The sequence below is a fragment of the Bombus terrestris genome, chromosome 15 (assembly GCF_910591885.1).
Source record: "Bombus terrestris chromosome 15, iyBomTerr1.2, whole genome shotgun sequence".
Taxonomy (NCBI): Eukaryota; Metazoa; Arthropoda; class Insecta; order Hymenoptera; family Apidae; genus Bombus; species Bombus terrestris.
In genome coordinates, this window is record NC_063283.1 from 4,683,101 (window position 1) to 4,701,772 (window position 18,672).

The 18,672-nt window shown below is 39.7% G+C and overlaps 1 protein-coding gene across 1 annotated transcript in view; it reads right to left on the reverse strand.

The window, feature by feature from the left end:
• LOC100642539 (homeotic protein empty spiracles) overlaps positions 1 to 18,468 on the reverse strand; it is a 53,836-nt gene extending 35,368 nt beyond the window's left edge. Inside the window, exon 1 of the mRNA XM_003401101.4 lies at positions 16,749 to 18,468. Within this exon, the coding sequence (XP_003401149.1) occupies positions 16,749 to 17,643 (895 nt within the window). The 5' untranslated portion in view covers positions 17,644 to 18,468. The remainder of the gene's footprint in view (positions 1 to 16,748) is intronic.
• Positions 18,469 to 18,672: the final 204 nt, after the last annotated feature.

The window sequence follows — 18,672 nt, forward strand, 5'->3', positions numbered from 1 at the left end:
GATAAATGAAACTAAATGAAAATAACTCCCAGCCAATAACACAAAAAGAAATATAATAAGGTGTTACGAAAGAAGGAACCTTCTAAACTTGTAAAACGTTTGACAGCTTCCATCCGTAATCCATAAACACGTAGATTTAATCTTCGTATCAAATATTCCAAGAATAAAAAATTATATGGATATAACAGTACACAAGTGTTTCTAAGAAACGTCACATAATCTCTACAATCGCGTATTTAACAATTTCGAAAAAAACCTTCGTCAAACGGTGTGTATCATCAAGAAAAAGGAGGCCATAAGATCGATCCGAGATGAGCACAGGATATCTTTTCGAGAATAATCGCGTCACCACGGACCATTAACGTCACGGAAGGCCCATTCTCTGACGAAATATTCTTCGCTGAATTACGCAGTTGGTTAAACAATTAAGAAGCGCCAATTACGGAATTAAGTATGCAAATCAGCTGTCGTATATATAACCAACCGCCTCCGTAATTATGTAAATTCACGAACGAACAATCGCAGCCACCGATATATAACCAAATACGTACACACCGGTTCTTAAAGATATTTGATTACTCACATAGACAACTTTAATGGCCATATCGCATGTTGCATAAAATATTTCGAGATTTTACGAATACTGTAATTGGACACGACTTTCGTGATTACATTGATCGTGATTGAAAGCAATACGAAAACCTATAAGAATACGAGATATTTCTTGCAAGTGTATTTGTTACTTAGTAAAAAATAAAAATAACAATCTTGGGCATGTAACAAGTGTTAAGGATTATCTCATTGAATATCCAAGTTCATTAATAACGAATAATTAACTGTTTAAATCTTGTAATTTCTATGTATATTTTTAAATGTGCTTTCAACCTTAGAATTATGAAACCAATATGACGATGATAGTCGAGCATCGTTAAAATATTGACGGTATTACAAAACGTAGTAAATCAAAGGTTTTTTTTTTAACATGCAAGTAAAATACTGTGAAAGTTCTTTACGAAATTTCATTCCACGATAATTCGATTATCATTATAATTCGATAACAGATAATTTATTTCGATAAGCTTCGAAACAACGGTAGTTATATTTCTCATACAAATGTAACGATACGCTGAGGGAACGGAGCTCCGAGTGATTAAATTATTACGTGTAAAATATTGGCAATCCGAACGAGACAGGTTAACGAGTTACGAGTTCTAAAACACACGCCTATATAGTTTCCTATAGCGATTAATCATCCGCGATTCTGCATTCCTGTTAAAATAAAATATCGTCGTTATATCCAAGCAAATGAGAATGATATTCTCGTTAAGTAAAATATTCAAAAAATTTCCTATAGGTTTTAAGTAATGGCGCTTCTAGTCTTTCATTATCCACATATTAATTTCGATTCCATCGAAACCGGTTAGAAATATGTTGCATTATAGGTAAGTATAACTGGCGTGCATATACGCCAATATAACAAACGACGGAGCCACGGTAATGAGCGATTACTATTTAATTACACGATTCGTTGGCTGGTCGACACGAGCAGTCATCCACCGATACCGGATATCGGCAACGATTTTTCAACGTGCACGGAATTGAAGATGTCGCACCATTTGCATACACGAACGACACTCCTCGTAACGAACGTATCTAATTGCCGTACCAGCAATTAGCGGCATATTTTACATGTGGATAACCACTTTGTTCGCGTCACGATTGCTTCTTTCGTTAATTCTTGCAAAAATTGCATATGCACGTACGCGCAAGTGAAACATAACTAATTATGGATACACAGTCGTATGTCCTATTTACATTTTCGTTAATTTTTTTAAATGTTGCAACTGTACGTTGACAGAAACGAGATATATCTTATCCATTAATTATTATATCCTGTGTGTGTGTGTGTGTGTGTGTGTATGCGTATTGTAGCTATTTCTTTTACTTGGGAAAATTGCGAGTACACGTTGATAGAACCGAAACGCTGTCTACTGCTCTTTATTTAATTAAATGTCCTATTTACATCTTCGCTAACTCTTTTTAACGCTGCAACTGTACGTTGACAGAAGTGAAAGATTGTGTACTGATTATGTATCCTATACATATTTTCGTTATTTATTTTGTCTGGAAAAATTACAAGTACACGGTGATTAAGAAACGAATCGAAATTGTAGAATATTTTTTCGTACGAGATTTGCCAATTAATAGACGCGTGTTATAAGATACGACATTAATGCACTAATGCCTCAAAAAAGAAAAGAACTCAAAAATTCATAATACAATTTTCTAAACAAATTTAGATCTTATCCATCGTTTTCTGTACTTTTCTCAGAAAACCATCTTCGCACAAAAGCTTCCCGATTCACGAAAATTTCAGTTCGACGAAGTTCGTTTCTATCTTTCACCACTCGAGGAACGAAGAATACGTACTTTCTCGACTCGAAAAAACCTTACTCTACTTCGTCGCTCTATAAAACGCAACCAGTAGTGACACTCGACTAGTCAGACAATGGCGATCAACGAGAAGGAAGAAGCGCTGGCACAGTCCATCCTGCAAAAAAATCAGATCATTCGATTGTTCAATTTGCACGGTGGATCTCTGACTCGATCGCGATCACCGATCGACCGTGACGATTCGCTCAATGAAGACGTCAATCCGATTCACAAAGGAACGAATGAAGTAGAAGAGGGGAGAGAAATATCGCGTCATTGTCGATGGAACCTGAAAGATCAACGACAGAGGCGTTTTTCGATCGGTTCGGAACGATGGCTCGGTTGAAGAAAAAAAGCAAAAAGCAGATAAAAATGGCGGGGGCAAACACATGGAAACACGTGGAACACGCGTGAAATCAAGATTCGAAAAAATGGATGACGGGAAGGCTACCGAACGCCATTGTTGCCCATGGATACCCCATGGTGCGAACGTCACGAGGGTAAACGTCCCTTTAATAACGCTGATTAACACGGTATTGTATCGCGAAGCACTATACCAGGCCTCGATAACGACAAATGGAAACGTTCGCATGATTTCTATTATGAGCTTGAACATTCGCGTCACTCGATTGCTTTCTAACGCGAGTTTCACTGGCACCTCTTTTAAATTTTAATTCACTGCCTCTGTTGGGGGATGGAGATACATGGCTGAGTGATTTGAATGTCGACAAAATTGGACGCTATGCTAAATCTAACAATTGTATTAATTTCCTAAACAATAAGAGAATCCTTCTACCGTGTAAACTGTAATTAACATCTACAAAGCAATGTAGAAGCGGCTAAAGTCTATAACAAAATCGTAACAGCTTCAATTTTACAGTTCACTAAATTTCAATCAAAGAAAGCTATATATATATTCCTTTATCATCAACAATTAATATTTCGTACAAAGTAGAGCTATTGGAACATTGCAGAGGCAATTAGAAAAATCCTCCAACGATCCTAATATTCCAGTCGGAGGATACGATATACGAAAAATAACGGAAACTCGTCTGTTCGTAGAAAGGACGACAAAATTGCATAATCGATCCTCGAAACAGCCAAACACGCATAATCAACGACGACTCTAATAATTCTACTCTATTAGAAGCTTATTTACATTCGAATAGGTATTGCTGATTATTGCTGATCCGTCACCGTGGCTCGTTCGGGACCAATTTTCCAAGAAGCGTACTCTTCTTCGACGCCTGGCGTCGTAAAATTTGCATTTGTAAGCCCGGAACCGGTCGACGATTTTAACGTTTTAACGAAACCACAGTGGAATCGTGCCGTTCCGCGGGTCACATGTTTCACTTAACAAAAGGGTAATTACTCAGAACGGGCTTAATGGTAATTGCTCGTGACTTAACTGCAAAGGCAATTCCCTTTCGTAATATCAATTCTCCGTAAGCGGTGTCGACGGCAGACCAACAGGCGGGAATTCATTCCGCTATCACGTCCATTCCATTTGCGCAACCGCGTATTAGAGGTAATTAGTATTGCAACTGTTCGTTCGCCGTTGGCAGACGTCATTAAAAAATCGCGCCGTGTCAGCTCATTGCGACCAGACGAAGAATAGATACGTAACGAGATTTAACTTCTGTGTTTAGACGTTTTTAACGTGATTCTTCTGTTCTTCGCCAAATCGAGTGGCTCGTTACATGGATATTCTCTTAAGAAGAAAGAAGAAGCCTTTTTTTCTATGTATAATGGGTATTAATTATATATGGTGAGAGGAAGGAGAGGTACGTAAGAGATCTTACGGTGTTCCATGCAACTGGGTCAAGATGTAGCTTCAACACATTCACTGCTAATTGAATTTTCATTGCCTATCCTACACTATGGCTATTAACTTCAAGTGTTTTTCTTGTAAGTAGTGGATTCAGATGAGGGAAATGGAAAAGAAGGTTTCATTATTCAAAAATTTTCCACGGTTTTCGCCATCTATATAATAACGAGGTCACGAGTGCTTTGACACTGATATAACTACAATTCGCTTTTACATCATATGAAAGCTATTGTGATTAATTTAATAATCTCAATAATAATTGTAACACAATATTGCGTTAATTATCCGAAACAGTGTCGCATCGTCGCTATCGCCGCTAGTTCTAGAAATCGGAAAGGAACTTAAGTTTCTGCTTTGAAAAATAAACTTTCCTAACATCGACTATATAAGAATTATTTATAATTACTATGTATCGTTAACTCGAAGCACTTTTTCAAAAATGAATGAATATTCCGCGTAATATACAGCTACGTTTCAAATTACAGCAATAATACTTTTGTATTCAATTTTAGGGATAATTCCTGTGCCATGGAAACTGCGTATAGATGCTTGTTACGTTATCCGAACAGTTCGATTCTCCGAACCACCTCGATTGCTTCCAATTGCTTCGGATAATTAACGCTTTGTCGTACAGAATTTAAAAACTCAAAATACCTCGATTGTCTACATCTGCATGTTTCACTCGCAGAATAACTTTACATAACGTTTACGTAACGATTTTAATATTTCATTATCAAATTTTGTAGGCAGAATTCTACGATAAAGTTCAACTACAAAATTCCTCTTCTACGATATAGTTACGATAGAACGTAATACTGTAATATGCTATTAGATTCGAAGAAATCCATCTATACGAGATACCATGGAATTTCTGTTATCTGAACATTCTGTTATCGGTGCTCTTATTTTTCCTCCATAACGGAGCTTGATTATAGCATAGCAGCAGAGCAACGGGTTATAATAAATACTTAGGCCAATAGTCGTAGCACAGATTCGACAATGTTTCAGTTTTTATGCCCTCTTCGCATTCCTGATGCCCTGTGCTTAATGTGCAGAATCTGAACCCAAGCAGATGGAGGAAGTAGCGAGCAATAAAACTGCGATTACATTAGCAGTGAATTATAGTATTTACGAATCGACAGCTACGAGCAGTAAAAAATAATCCAACGAACACGCCATTGGAAGTCATTTAAGACAGATACGTTCTAATGACAAAAAACGATCCATAAAACTCAACAAATTACGCGCCGATCGCCGTATTTTTTCCTCCCGAGAATTTCTAAAAGAAAAGATAATACGACGAATATAAGAAAAAGTAGCAGCGTCGTTAATATTAACGTTGACTTTTAATATCGTTAACAACGGTTACACCTGGTTCGTATTTTTTATTGGCGGGAGAAAACGTTCATAAATCTGAAAGAAAGAAAAAAAAAAAGAGGAAAGAAGAAAAGAATATAATCGCCGTTCCTTTCTAGGAATTTGTGAAACTTGGCTAAAAGGAATGAAAGACTAGCTAAGACTAGGATTGCTGATAGTCACGTGGATTACGTGTTTTATATTTGTAATAAATATTTGGATGTTGTTCTCCTTCGGTAGATCGTAAAATATGATTTAAAAACGTAAAAGAATAATTCCACGAGTGAGAAATAATTTAAACGCGATTCTTTTCGAATAATTCATAAAAATTAATTAAAAAAGATATCGCCGGCAGTCCTTCTCGCCGCTATTCATCAATGATAAAAAAATTCAAGAAAATAAATTACGAGACACAATGGAGAGAAGAAAGAAAAGGCTAAAAAACTTTAGCCTTAATCGTTAGTTGTTACACACGACGAATACATTTCCCAGCGATAAGACAGAGATGATTCGAACGCCATTCGTTCAGAACTTACGGAACACGACACGAGAGAACCAAGGAAAAAAAGAAAGGGAAAAAAAACGAGAAGAACTTTAATATCATTAAAAATACATTTCCACCGGTTTCAAGAATTACACAAGCGTTATAAAGATCGAGTCTCTGGCTCTTTCTACAAAGTATAGCCTGCATAAAACTAACTAACTCAGATCTAAGGAAAAAGAGTAGTGGAAGAGGAAAAAGAAGTCCTCCTGGCACCATTATGAGCCACGAAGAGTAGCGAAGTCGAGAGCCGGAATAGATTACAGAAAACGACTCGAGAATTCCTTATCGAAACAGTTCCACGACCTCCCTCCCCCTTTCTCCCCGTTGTAAACGCGTGCGGAAGGCTGGATGCTAGGGCGGAGGATCCTCCGCGGTAATTACCGATACCGACTAATTGCCAGATAAGCGAGTGTCTACTGCACAAGCAGCGATTAGTTCAACTATGGTGTCAGAAATTTTTCTTCCGCTTAATTTTCACCTCCGCTTTGATATCTCTAGCTGTCTTCTTACGGACAATGTAATCCGCTAAACGATCATTTTCAACGGTACATATCTTGACTGAAGAAACAATCGGGGAACGAAAGCGAGTGAATATTTTCGTGATCGATAAACCGCGATGTTGTATGATGCATTTGCGGAAAACTTAAAAGTGTAAAAATGTATATATAATATAATTTTATTATAAGAGGTGAAATAAATCTTCACGCAGGTTTCGTTATCTTAGTTATGTTGATAGAAATATGAAATTGCATAAAAATCTGCAGTATACCGATCGGTATATGTCTATAATTATAAGTTCTACGATATACTCAGGCTCGCCAGAGTATTGAAACACTTGTAAACCTCTTTTATGAAAATACCACGTGTGTTAAAAATTCCATTAGCACTGGTCGACTTGAACAAATCTCTTAGACCTATCCTTGTAATATCTACCCTAATTACGACCGAATGACGCTATTCGAAGAAAGTTTCGCCCAGTTAATGGCGTATTCCATTACCAAAAGTATCAATTACAGTTATAATAGAATCTAATCAAATCTAACTCTATATCTGTGTCATTGTAATAACGTTTCCCTTCCTTTTTCGATTGCTATCATCCGTTCTATCTTTGAAGGAAATTTTCGATACAAATGGTAAATAGCCTCACAATACAATTTCTCTTTCTCATTACACGAACCAAGCAGGCGTGACTTCAGCTTGAGCCGTACTTCATTTAACACGAACGATCGTGACAATTACTCGAGTCAACAATTCCAACCGCCATACATTGGCTAGGAAATGGCACTAACTTCAGTCGCTTTGGTCGTCCGTTTCAAAACGAAATTTCTCGCTGTCGTTCATAGTTATCGGTGGAAGCGGGCAAAGTTTCATTTTGAACGTGACTTCGAGCGAGCTTACAACTTTCGATCATACCACAAATTCTATTCCTTCGACGAAATTAATTATAGTGAAATATACAAGTATAAATAAAAATTAAAGTGATACAAATTTATACGCAGTACATTATTATCACTTCAATTCAGAGGTTGAACTATTATATCAAAGTTAGATGTAAATTAGATGCAAAAAATCGCAGAATGCTCGTAAAATATATAAATATACGAAAAATCTAAATTATAATGTTCGCTGTACACTTTTTCTAGTTGCGTTCAGAAAAACACCAAGTTGCATAAATTTCCACAGTCTAATTACAATCTATTACTACACTTTAATACATAATTTACATACAAATTAATATCACCGTAACCAATACCTGATTTCGTATTTCACTTTTTCCGCTTGAATTCTCCTTCGCAAAATAATATCATATTTACTCCAACCGAATAATTATAAAGGAAAATTAATCAAAGATTCTTGTAAACGTAGAAGCAACAGAAGCAAAGAAATTCCGAGAAATTCTACACAACTTTCTATGTATAATACTCGGCATTCTAAAACGAGCTATTAGATAAGCGACTAGGGCCTCGTTCGAGTCCAAGTTACGTTGAAAATGGTAGCCTATCCAGCTGGCTCAAGTACTCGAGAAATAACAGTAATCGAATGGTAACGTGAGTCCTCGTCCTGTTCCGAGAACACCGCCCGAAGTAACGCGCTGATGAGACAAAATTGACCAAAAAGTAGCAAACAACCCTAACCGAGTAACACACGGCATTGAAGCCACTTCATCATCGAATCATTGACTGGGACGTCGCCTTAGGCGGGCCATTCGATGAGTGTCTGAATCCTAAGCGTTTTACTCCCAGCCACCTCTTCAAATTGCTGCCCTAACAGGGTCTCGTTTGCGAACCTTGGGAAACAATGAATGATGATAGTCACGTTAATGCGGAGAAAAATCTTCCACCACTTAACGTCCTAGTTTCGAGACTAGCTTTCTTTCGCGTTAAGGATCGACGAATTTGATTATTTTATCGGAAAATCTAACAACAGACAATACGATTCTAGTTGTGTTTTTCCACGGAAGATCGTTCGTTTTTTTGAACTATTTTTACTCGTATGATCTTCGAGTACGCTATAGATCACGATAGAAAGCTGATAATTATAATTTACAAGATCAGGTTTCAATCGGATTACTAAAATATGTGAGAAGCACGTCGGAAAAGTCAACGTATTTCCATTTCGCCAATTAAGGGTGAAAAGCTACCCCAATTACGAGAGAACGTTAATATTCAGTCTCCATACCGAAGCAGTATCCGATCCTTGCAGGGAAACTTAATTCCAAGTACTCAGGAACGCCACCATAGGTTCACCCGAGCAACTAGAAAAAGTCCCTAGGGGCGCTCGCACAACGCGCCATAAGGCTTACACGGTCACGATTTTTTCCGCGCGCGGAACTAGTTTCCTCTCTCTATCGAGGGACAAAATAACCGTATACGATCCCGGTAGATCGCGGTAAATTTATGGTAATCGTCGATAGTCCATTTCTATCGACGGGGACGTTTCGCCTTTTCCTAGCTTTTTCCCAGCCGACGGGGCCTGACCTCGTATGCTACCTTCCAGGCCTGGTCTGATGTCGCCTGATTGCCGCCCGATTAGGTATAACCAACGAACTACACCCGTGCAGCTCGAAACGAAGCGGCGGCGTTGTCTCCATACACGTAGCGGTGGAGGAAGAAAAAGAAAAAGAAAGAAGAGAGGGAAAAAAGTACAGAGGAAAAAGAGAGGAGGAGGAGGAGGAGGAGGACTGATTTTCCAATGAAGTTTCGTTGCAAAAAGCGGATTTTTCGATTGAGCGATTAATCTTCGAGCGGAGAGAACAACCTCGACGTAAGAACCACGACAACCGCGGGAATATAATTAGAGAAAAAATGTCTGCTCACATGATTGGACGACACTGAACGATAATGAACCGCTAAGGAGAGGTAGGATGGTTTTCGCGTAATAACACGGCCGAGATTCGAGCTGCTAAATTATCGGTTGCGTAATACAGAAATCATGGATTTCAGTTCGAGCGGCAGGGAAAATAAAGAAAATAAATATAAAAAGTAGGAGGATACGGGGGAATTCGGAAAGCTTCGAGCACCTGTCGCGGTTCTCGTTTCGCGCGACGTCCGCCTGTTCATTAAGGAATGCGTAATTACTACTTCTGAGGAGACGTTTCGCATTTTTCTGATGTAGGGCTGCCTTTGGGTGGTATATACTTAATTAACTGGCGCGTTATTTATAAACGTGGATGGGAATGGATATATTTTCCACTAACTTCGATTGGATTATGTACAGTGGTTACGCGAAGCACATCGCACCAGCGATATATTTATTGTAGAAACTAACTAATTAGATCCAGATAATTAAATTTCGTATCATTTGGCAGAATTTTCAGATGAGTACAGAGCTTCGATACTACGAAAATGAAATCTATACAAACTGGTGTACAAGTCTTCCACTGGAAAACAAAGAGTATGTGGCAATATACTTTTCCAACTATAGCGGCACATGAGTCAGAGAACAATTCAAATCATGTTGTTGTTTTGCCTCGGAATATCAAGATCCTTAGGATACAAGTAATGTAAGAATAAATAGACTCCGGGTAAAATAATGTTGCCGCTAGACAAACAACTCGCTCGAACAAAGACGAATTTGAATTTTCCGACTTCCACCTCGACCAGTAAAATAAGCCGACGCAAAGAGTTTAGTATCTACGATTATCTACGAGCATCTTTCTGTATCAACGAGCGATCTAAGTGTTATCACGGGTTATCTAGCCAGTTATTCGACGAGTATATATCGAGTATTTATCCGCAAATTCACTTTGCGATTTATACTCCGTACTAGCGGCTCAGCGAATATAGGCTGTACATTAATTCATTATTTTAAATATATTCGACGGTCGCGACAACGAACGATAACTTCCAATAAATTTCACGGTCAAACATCCTTATACCCGTCCTCTACACGACCATTACGTATGGAATACTGCGAGGATCACGTAAACTGTTCGCATGATTTGCGAGCAAATGTATAGAATTTTTTGAAGAATAGAGAAATTGTGGCATACTGACACTTTTAGTTTGATAACTGAACACTGGATGCCAGATTTAGTATCTGAGATTATTGGACAGTTTTGGTGAGAATATTAGGGCTGTAAGATATGTTAGAATGATTGGAAGACGCAAAAGGTACTGGCAAGTTGTCTCTTTTAACGTAAGATCGAGCATTTCGAACGATCGGGTATTACTTGGTAGCATTAAATTTCTTTTAATTATCGAGCCTGTCAAGATTATACGCTGGAAGCGCGATCATTGTAGCAGATAAGAAATATTAAAATGTCACGAGTAATTTACGACGAAGAATCTCCAATCTCATAAATTAATACCAATCCTCATATTGGATACGATCTATGTTCCTCGTATTTAAATCACAACTCCTAATAAGGTCAACTTTTTTCCCAAAAGAAGTTACAGAAAATTAGCATTAAGAATCAATCTTACTCAACGTGTCATACTGTCGCTCACCTATATCTAGATAGAAATCTAAGTAATTAACCTTCCCACTAAGTGCTTAATCACACAACAAAAACATACCTTAAAGATCCTAGCCTATGGCAAATATTATATATCACATAGAGAAATTAATTTTTCACAAACAAACCCTTCAAATGTTAAACTGAACAAAATCTCAGGAAAATCACGATGATTTGAAGACTGTAACACAACAAAGCACTACTTCTACATTCATCACTGCTAACACGCTCCATAATAATCCTCCCCCGTCAGTGGCGCGTTTCACGTCTTGTAAATCGCCTCGCGTATAAACGTCCACGCGTGTCCATAAAACGTCCATCGAGGTTTTCCACTTGACGCATTTGTTTTCAAACGATCATCCCCTCGTCCCTTTCGATTCGTCATCGTGGTCATTCGAAGAATCGAAGCCAGCGCTCAATGAGTAAATTGTTATTGGCCGTGCCAAGCACACGATCGATCGTTTCTTTTTCTCCGTATGATAATTAACTCTTTTCTTAATAGAAACTTGCAAATCAATTCTTTTCCTGCAAATTATTTCCTCGATCTTCCGTTGTTCACAATTACACAACAAAATCAGCCAGACATACGTGTATCTTCCTAAACGAAAATGAATTTCCAAAATTTCGGATAAAAATTAACCCTTCGATAAACGGATATAAATACATATACAGGGTGGGACGGTAATCGTGATAGAACTGGATAAGGGGCGATTTTACGTGAAAAAATGAAACAAAAATTTGTTCTAATAAATTATAATAATAAAATAAATATCGACTGTCAAGGTATGACAAGTATACTTAAACTTGTCTAATTGCAAACTGAACAAGAGTAAATGATCGACCAGGGTTTTAGCTACATTTGAAAATAAGTAAAAATTGTAGAATAGAATTTCTTCACAAGATGCTTCGTTTTCGAGGAAATGCATCATGCGCGTGTGCCCGACCAGTTCGTAATTAAACGCGTTTAAACTTCATTTTCTTCAAGACGAAACCTTACACGGAAGAACTTTATTTCACATTGTTGACTTATCTTCGCACGTACAATAACCTTCTGCCGATCGTTCACTCATACATAATCGATACTTAGCCAAGCTAAAGCAGAGTCGACAAATTTTCAAACTGCATCTTCACAGAAACGAAGCGTCGTTCGAACAAACTTCATTCTACTGTTTCCACTTATTTTTCCACGTAGAATCTGTCCGATTCTATCGACTGTAGCCGCCTCATCCTCTACAAATATGAACGCTTCGCGATAAAACTCTCGTTTCTAACACACGTCGCGTCTTGTACGAGTTTCATACGATCGAATGATTTACAATCGACTAGCGATCGTAGATAAAATTAACCGTGGTACGAACGAGCCGATGAGTGGCGAGACATGAAACTCCGTGCGCTTCAACTTGAAATCGGTAATGTCTTCACACCTTCACAGGTGGAAGAGACTGACGCTGTTGTCGAACGGTATCGTTCGTCGTACAATGCACAGCTACCTGTTTTGCTTTGCCTTGGCTAATTAGATTCCAGTTACAGGTAGCCGGTAATCGCTTGGAGATAAATGGGCGAACTGTCGCGCAACATCTGTCTGAGTGGAAGTATGCGTGTTGTAAAACGATAACGAGAATCATCAATTTGACGAGGAAAAATTTTTTTCAACCTTGCTATATTCCTGAGGAACCTTCCCCCCCCCTTTTTTTTAATGAAAGTTTGTTTTATGACAAGCTTCAGTTGCACGGTATGATATACAAATGAATTAAAAAGATCTTATCCTTCAGCGAATATCCCGAAGTTTTTCCCAGAATTTATTTATCGATATGCAATAAATGTATTCTTATTTATCGATTCCTTCTATCGGCGGCAAATTTATTCCGTTAATGAATTACGAGTAAGTCTTCGAACATATCGCATGAAACTTCGCATGATAATTTTTTGCGTGGACAAAATTGATTTAGATCGTTTTCAAATTAATTATCTCCGACTATTAAGAATATTCAACAGGATTCCTTCGCTAAAAATTCTTCAAAAAAACGGATTCTTTTATTTCCTATATTCTTTTATATTCTATAAATATTCTATTTATTTTCATTTTTCACACATACGTTAAATCTGCCTGTCTTCCTATCTCCATAGAAAGCTTCAAAATCTTTTAGCGAAAATTATTTCCACCACTTGCTCGATTCTCCACTTTTCACTGATTCGCCGCAAGATCGCTTCTATATATTTTCTTAATCTCGAATAAATATCCAAACTGTTGCTCTAACTCTGCAATTAATCGCCTCGGGCAGATCTATTTTTAAAAGTTCAATCACCACGCAACACTACCGACTGCAACCACTAAACAAATAACGCTATCGCTTCTCTTCTCCTCCATTCACTATCCGCTATCATGGATGACTGGATGGAACGCTATCTCGCCGTTACGATATGGCCAGTATCGTGGAATAATTCATAATTGGTCCAGGGGTCCGGTTATCACTCTCGAATGAATCAATTACGCGAACCCGCTTGTTTTGCCTCGTCGTTTATGGCTCGAGATAAGAATGATCGCGTCGCGGACACAACAACGTTACAAAATCTCCGTTACGAAATCTTTGCGTAACCTCTTCTTTCATGGGGTAAAGAAACTCGTGCGTTCCTTCTTATTTACCAGCCCTGAGGAATATACACGTAATTATCGTGTTCGTCGTTTAAGCGCGATCGACTCCGATATACGCTGTTTACATCGCGACCAAATCGATAATCTCTGGCGGAGCGAACCGGTCGACATAAAGGAAAAGGAGGGAGAGGGGAGAAAAAAGCGAGAATATCGCGCCATGGGGTTTATTAACTTGGAATATGACGAGTTAACTCGCGGATCTCGGCTATCCGCACGTTCCACGCTTATAATTGATTCTTTATTCTTGTTTATTACTTTAGAGACATATGCATACATATTTATATAGAAATTAAGAATATGTGTCTGGGAAAATTGAGGATGTTGCGCGTTAGCAGGCTCGCGCTTGTACCTTTGCAGAGGCCCTAGGTGTAGCACCATTACGAGGCATAATTGAGCTTTACAGTTAAGTTTCAAAATGTGGCGCCATAGAGAGCGGACCGCAGTTGATGCACCTTGCGCACGGTAGGAAAAGTAATAATTACACAGGTAAAAGTACGTGTTAATCGGATGTTCACTCTCGTAGGGAAAAGTAAAACTTTCTTTGTAAAAATCATTCTTTTCCAAATATATTTTAACTTCCATCTAGAGACATAAAGACATCCGAAATTGAAATCCATGCAGTACAAATTCTCTCTATTGTAAATATAATTTAAGGTTCATTCCAGCGGTCCTGCAGGGACATTGTCCGGGACTTTTCTCGAAGAGCCGTGAAAATCGCGTAAAGAAAGCGAAGTTAGAGATGGTTTTTCGATCGGCAGAATTGCTCAACGATCGCGTGCGAAAGAGAACCAACTGACAACGATCTATCCATGTAAACGAGCCTTCTGTCCCCTTCCTCCGTTTTTTCTTTTCCTCGAAACTAACAAAAATACCATGTCGTTCGCGCGAAATAATTTTACAACGAGCATACGATTTCGAAATCGTTGGATGGAATTCGTAACCAAGCGTTGCCCTTCCGTCTAGCGATTAACGAGAAAACCGAGTAACAGCTTTTAGTGTTGCTCGATGAATCGATAACACTTTGTCGGATAAATATGTTATTAAAAACGACGACTGATATATTATTGCGGAATTAAAGGAATTAATGTAAGTATTTCGTGGAATAAACAGGCAAAAACATCTTAACATAAGATTGCTTTCTATTCATTAGATGTTATTTGAATGAATTACTGTTGTATCATGCAGTTGAAAGAATCGGCAACTAACGAACCGTTGAATAAACAGAGGCAAACGTTTTGACGAGCAACAGCTTTCTATGCGTTCGATCGGAAAGAAATAATTATATTTTTCGGAAACGCAACTACGTATCTCGTTGAACCACGTACAAATTCTACGGATTGACGGTAATGTCTTGATCAGTGAATCGGTCACTCGTTGATATTTCAATTAAAATTTATGTATTAAATATTTCTTTGCCTAAGTACGTCTGTGTAAGTAACGCGAGGATTGACTACTTTCTTATTCGCTTTAATGCGGTATCTGACGCAAAACATCGAACTATTAGGTATACGTAAACGTAAGTTATGTTCCATAATCTGCGATCTTGTAATTAAGAAACGATGTCGATTATAAAATTGGACTTTGATGCAGAGGCAACCATTCTTGGAAATGTACGTTCTAAAGATATATAAACGTCTTACAATCGATCTATTAATTTCTCATATTATGAATATAAATAGTATTATAATACCAAACAAGCTATACACCGTAGCAAGACTAATACATAATTTTATAATTATTTAACCATTTTTATTCATCACCTTATCACACCTATCCTTTGGCATGAAACTAATGGAACACAGAAGCAGAAATATGTCGTTTTATCTGACAAGCTTCGATAAGTTTCAGATAACTTTACTACGAAGCTTGATATTTGCCAGGAAGTCATATAAAACTTGATAACTTTACTATCAAGTTTATTTATGCAATAAAAACAACATTTATTTATTTCTCTATTTGTACCGCTATCAATGATAAAAAGCGATATAGGTACACGTATACGTAAGCATTCTTGCAAATATAAAAACATGAATCGCGTCTTTCGAGTCACGCGAACCAGAAACTGAAAGCTATCATTTCAGACACTGTGTTTTAATTTCTATCGTATTGGCAAATTTCAATATCGAGTGTTCTATTTTTCTCCGCTTTCCTCTATTTCTATCTAATCAATTACGATGAAACTAACAGCCAGAGAAATAAAGTTGAATCCACAGAAAGAGAGAAAGAGAGAGAGACTCTCCATTAACACTCAATTGGTATCATTGGGTTACGTAGATGATCCACGATAGTTTCGATTAAATTACTTAATTTTAGGATACTTTATTTCAACTTACATTGTTCAGTTTATGCGATAAGGTGCAAGATATGCGATATAAATATGAAACTAGATCCACAAGGATTAAATAATGTTATTCGAATCAAACTGCAATTGTTACGATCACCTATGATCTAACGATGCCAGTTTCCTTTAACTATTTCCGGGTACAATTTATTAAGGCCAGAAAGAAATAGATACGTGTTTCATCTTGGTCGGAAAAATAAGATAGGTACGCGTAATCTGACCATTGCGCGACAAGCTAATTATCCAAACATACTAGTACACTGAATAATATGCAATCACGATATTTCTTGCAACTTTTACAGTTACAGTTCAACCGCAGGAAAACTAGACGCACATGAAACAAACAAATCAACATAGTCTTTTCTTTAAATTGAAACAAATTAATACGGTCCTCGATTCTAACCTAATAAATAACGAAATATATTCAACTATACTAAAAACTGTCAAGACCGAGGAAAAAGAAACATCTCTGCTGATTGTCCAACAATAGCACGCTTACATGCTTTCCAAGTTGAAACAGTTCTTTCGTCCTAACCCATCAAACCTAATGAACACAACGAAATACACTCAACTATTCCAAAAACGAAAAACACAAAGCTGGGAACTAAGAAGAAGAAAGACAGCTGCGCGACGTACCTCCGGGAAATCTATGAGGGAAGATCCTTCCATGCCTGGACAGGAGCCAAGGATACAGCGGATAGCTGTCTCTAGGCGGTTGATGAGGATGCGGCGGTGGATGAGGTCCACCAGGCGCGCCGCCATGGGGATAAGGTCCGTGCGGTGGTCCATGGGGCGACGCGCCGTGATGCGCCTGAAGGGCCACTGCGAGATTCGCCGCTTGGAAATGTTGCGCCGCGGCCAAATTCGCGGCTAGTGCTAACTGCTGTTGCGTATGATATTCGTTCTGTCCGGTTTGTGGTCCCGTTGGACCGTGTCCTGGTAGCCCGTAAAGAGATTTCAATTGTTCGGCCGCGACCGCTGCCGCGGTTGCCGCGCCAGGCGGCGGTGCGAGGTAATTGGGACTCGGTCTGACGACTCCTGGTGGCGGCTGAGGGTGTGTACCGACGGGAGAATCACCGTGGGATATCCTGTGAGGTGGACTGGGACTGTTGTTCGGCGTAGATCCTCCGCTGTGACTGTGAACCGTTCTGCTAAAATCCAGGTGGGTAGCGGCGGATAAGTGATGATGATGGCCATGGTGGTTGCCGTGATGATGATGATGGCTGCCAGGATGTGACGGTGTTCTTCGAGAGTTAGGGTACGACTCCACGGAGGAACTTCGAGACACCGGCCGATCAGAGCCCTCGGAATGAGCGCCAGGGGATCGCGTGGTCACTCGACGAGTTCGAGGCGAAGACGAACCCTCGACCACGTCCATCGGGCTGCCATCTCTCTCGATTTCGACCCGTTCTAAACGGTCCAAGCGATCCTCGCGACCCTGTCCACCACCACCGACGATCGAGTCGATGCTGAAGCCGATCTTCGGCTTCGAGGGCACCGGTACAATTGGCGTCGGCGCGAGCGGCATCATCGTACGATTATCGTACGCCTGGCTGATGGACTGGCCACTTCTGCAACACGCGAGGGCTCCAGGTAACTCGGTCGAGTCAGGTCCGCCGCATGCCTGCACCCGCCCCGGTCCCGGTTCCTTCACCAGACCGAGAACGCTTGCCTGCCAGACGTCCAGCCACGGGTTACTCCTTGAGAACACTTTGGACGCACTTATCGACGCACTTATAACTCCCTATTTTGGGATACTATCCCAGTTGTAACTTAGCGTTGACAATGTTCTTGATGACAATTATCGTTCGTTTCTTTTCGTTAATGAGTACATCGTCCATTTGTCGATCCCTTCATCACACCAACGTATAATATCCTCTTAGTTCACGTATTATTCTGCGACTGTTTTCGAAATATGCGACACTGTAGTTTCCACCATCAAGATCACCACTGATTCATCGTTCACGTGAGATTCGTGTAACGTCACTGACGGATCATCCAGCCCACGATGATCCCGCGCGAGACAAGGAGTAGTGTCACCACTGTAACGCAAGAGAGAGAGGCCGCAACACGAAGCGTTTCGCTCACACGGCCGACACACACTGCGATATCCCGGGACCGCGCCTCTCCATCGAGCTCCAGCCCCGCGGCACCAAATTTACTCCGGCCAAAGGAACCACTCGGGCACAGTTGTCCCGAAAAAAGAGCAACTGTGGCCCCAACGAGCGTATCTCGAGACTCCAGCGGACCACAGGCTCTCTGACGGATGTTTCTGGCACGAGAGCTTGCTAGTGTTTGAGCAAATTACAGGCTAAACGAGGCGCTCTTGGGCGCTAGTGGGGGGAACTGTTCCTCGGCCGCTTCCCAACCCCACCACCGTGCACCGCCACTCCGCTGGTGGGGTTAGACAATCGACGAAAACTGGGCGGTTCTCCAAGGTACGAACAGCTATACTAGGCGTACACCACTTCAACAGGATTGGACGATTCTTCGAGGTAGAAACTCGCTGGCCGGCACCAGCCACGCTACCCCGATTCCACGAGCAGCGTACGAGCTGCAG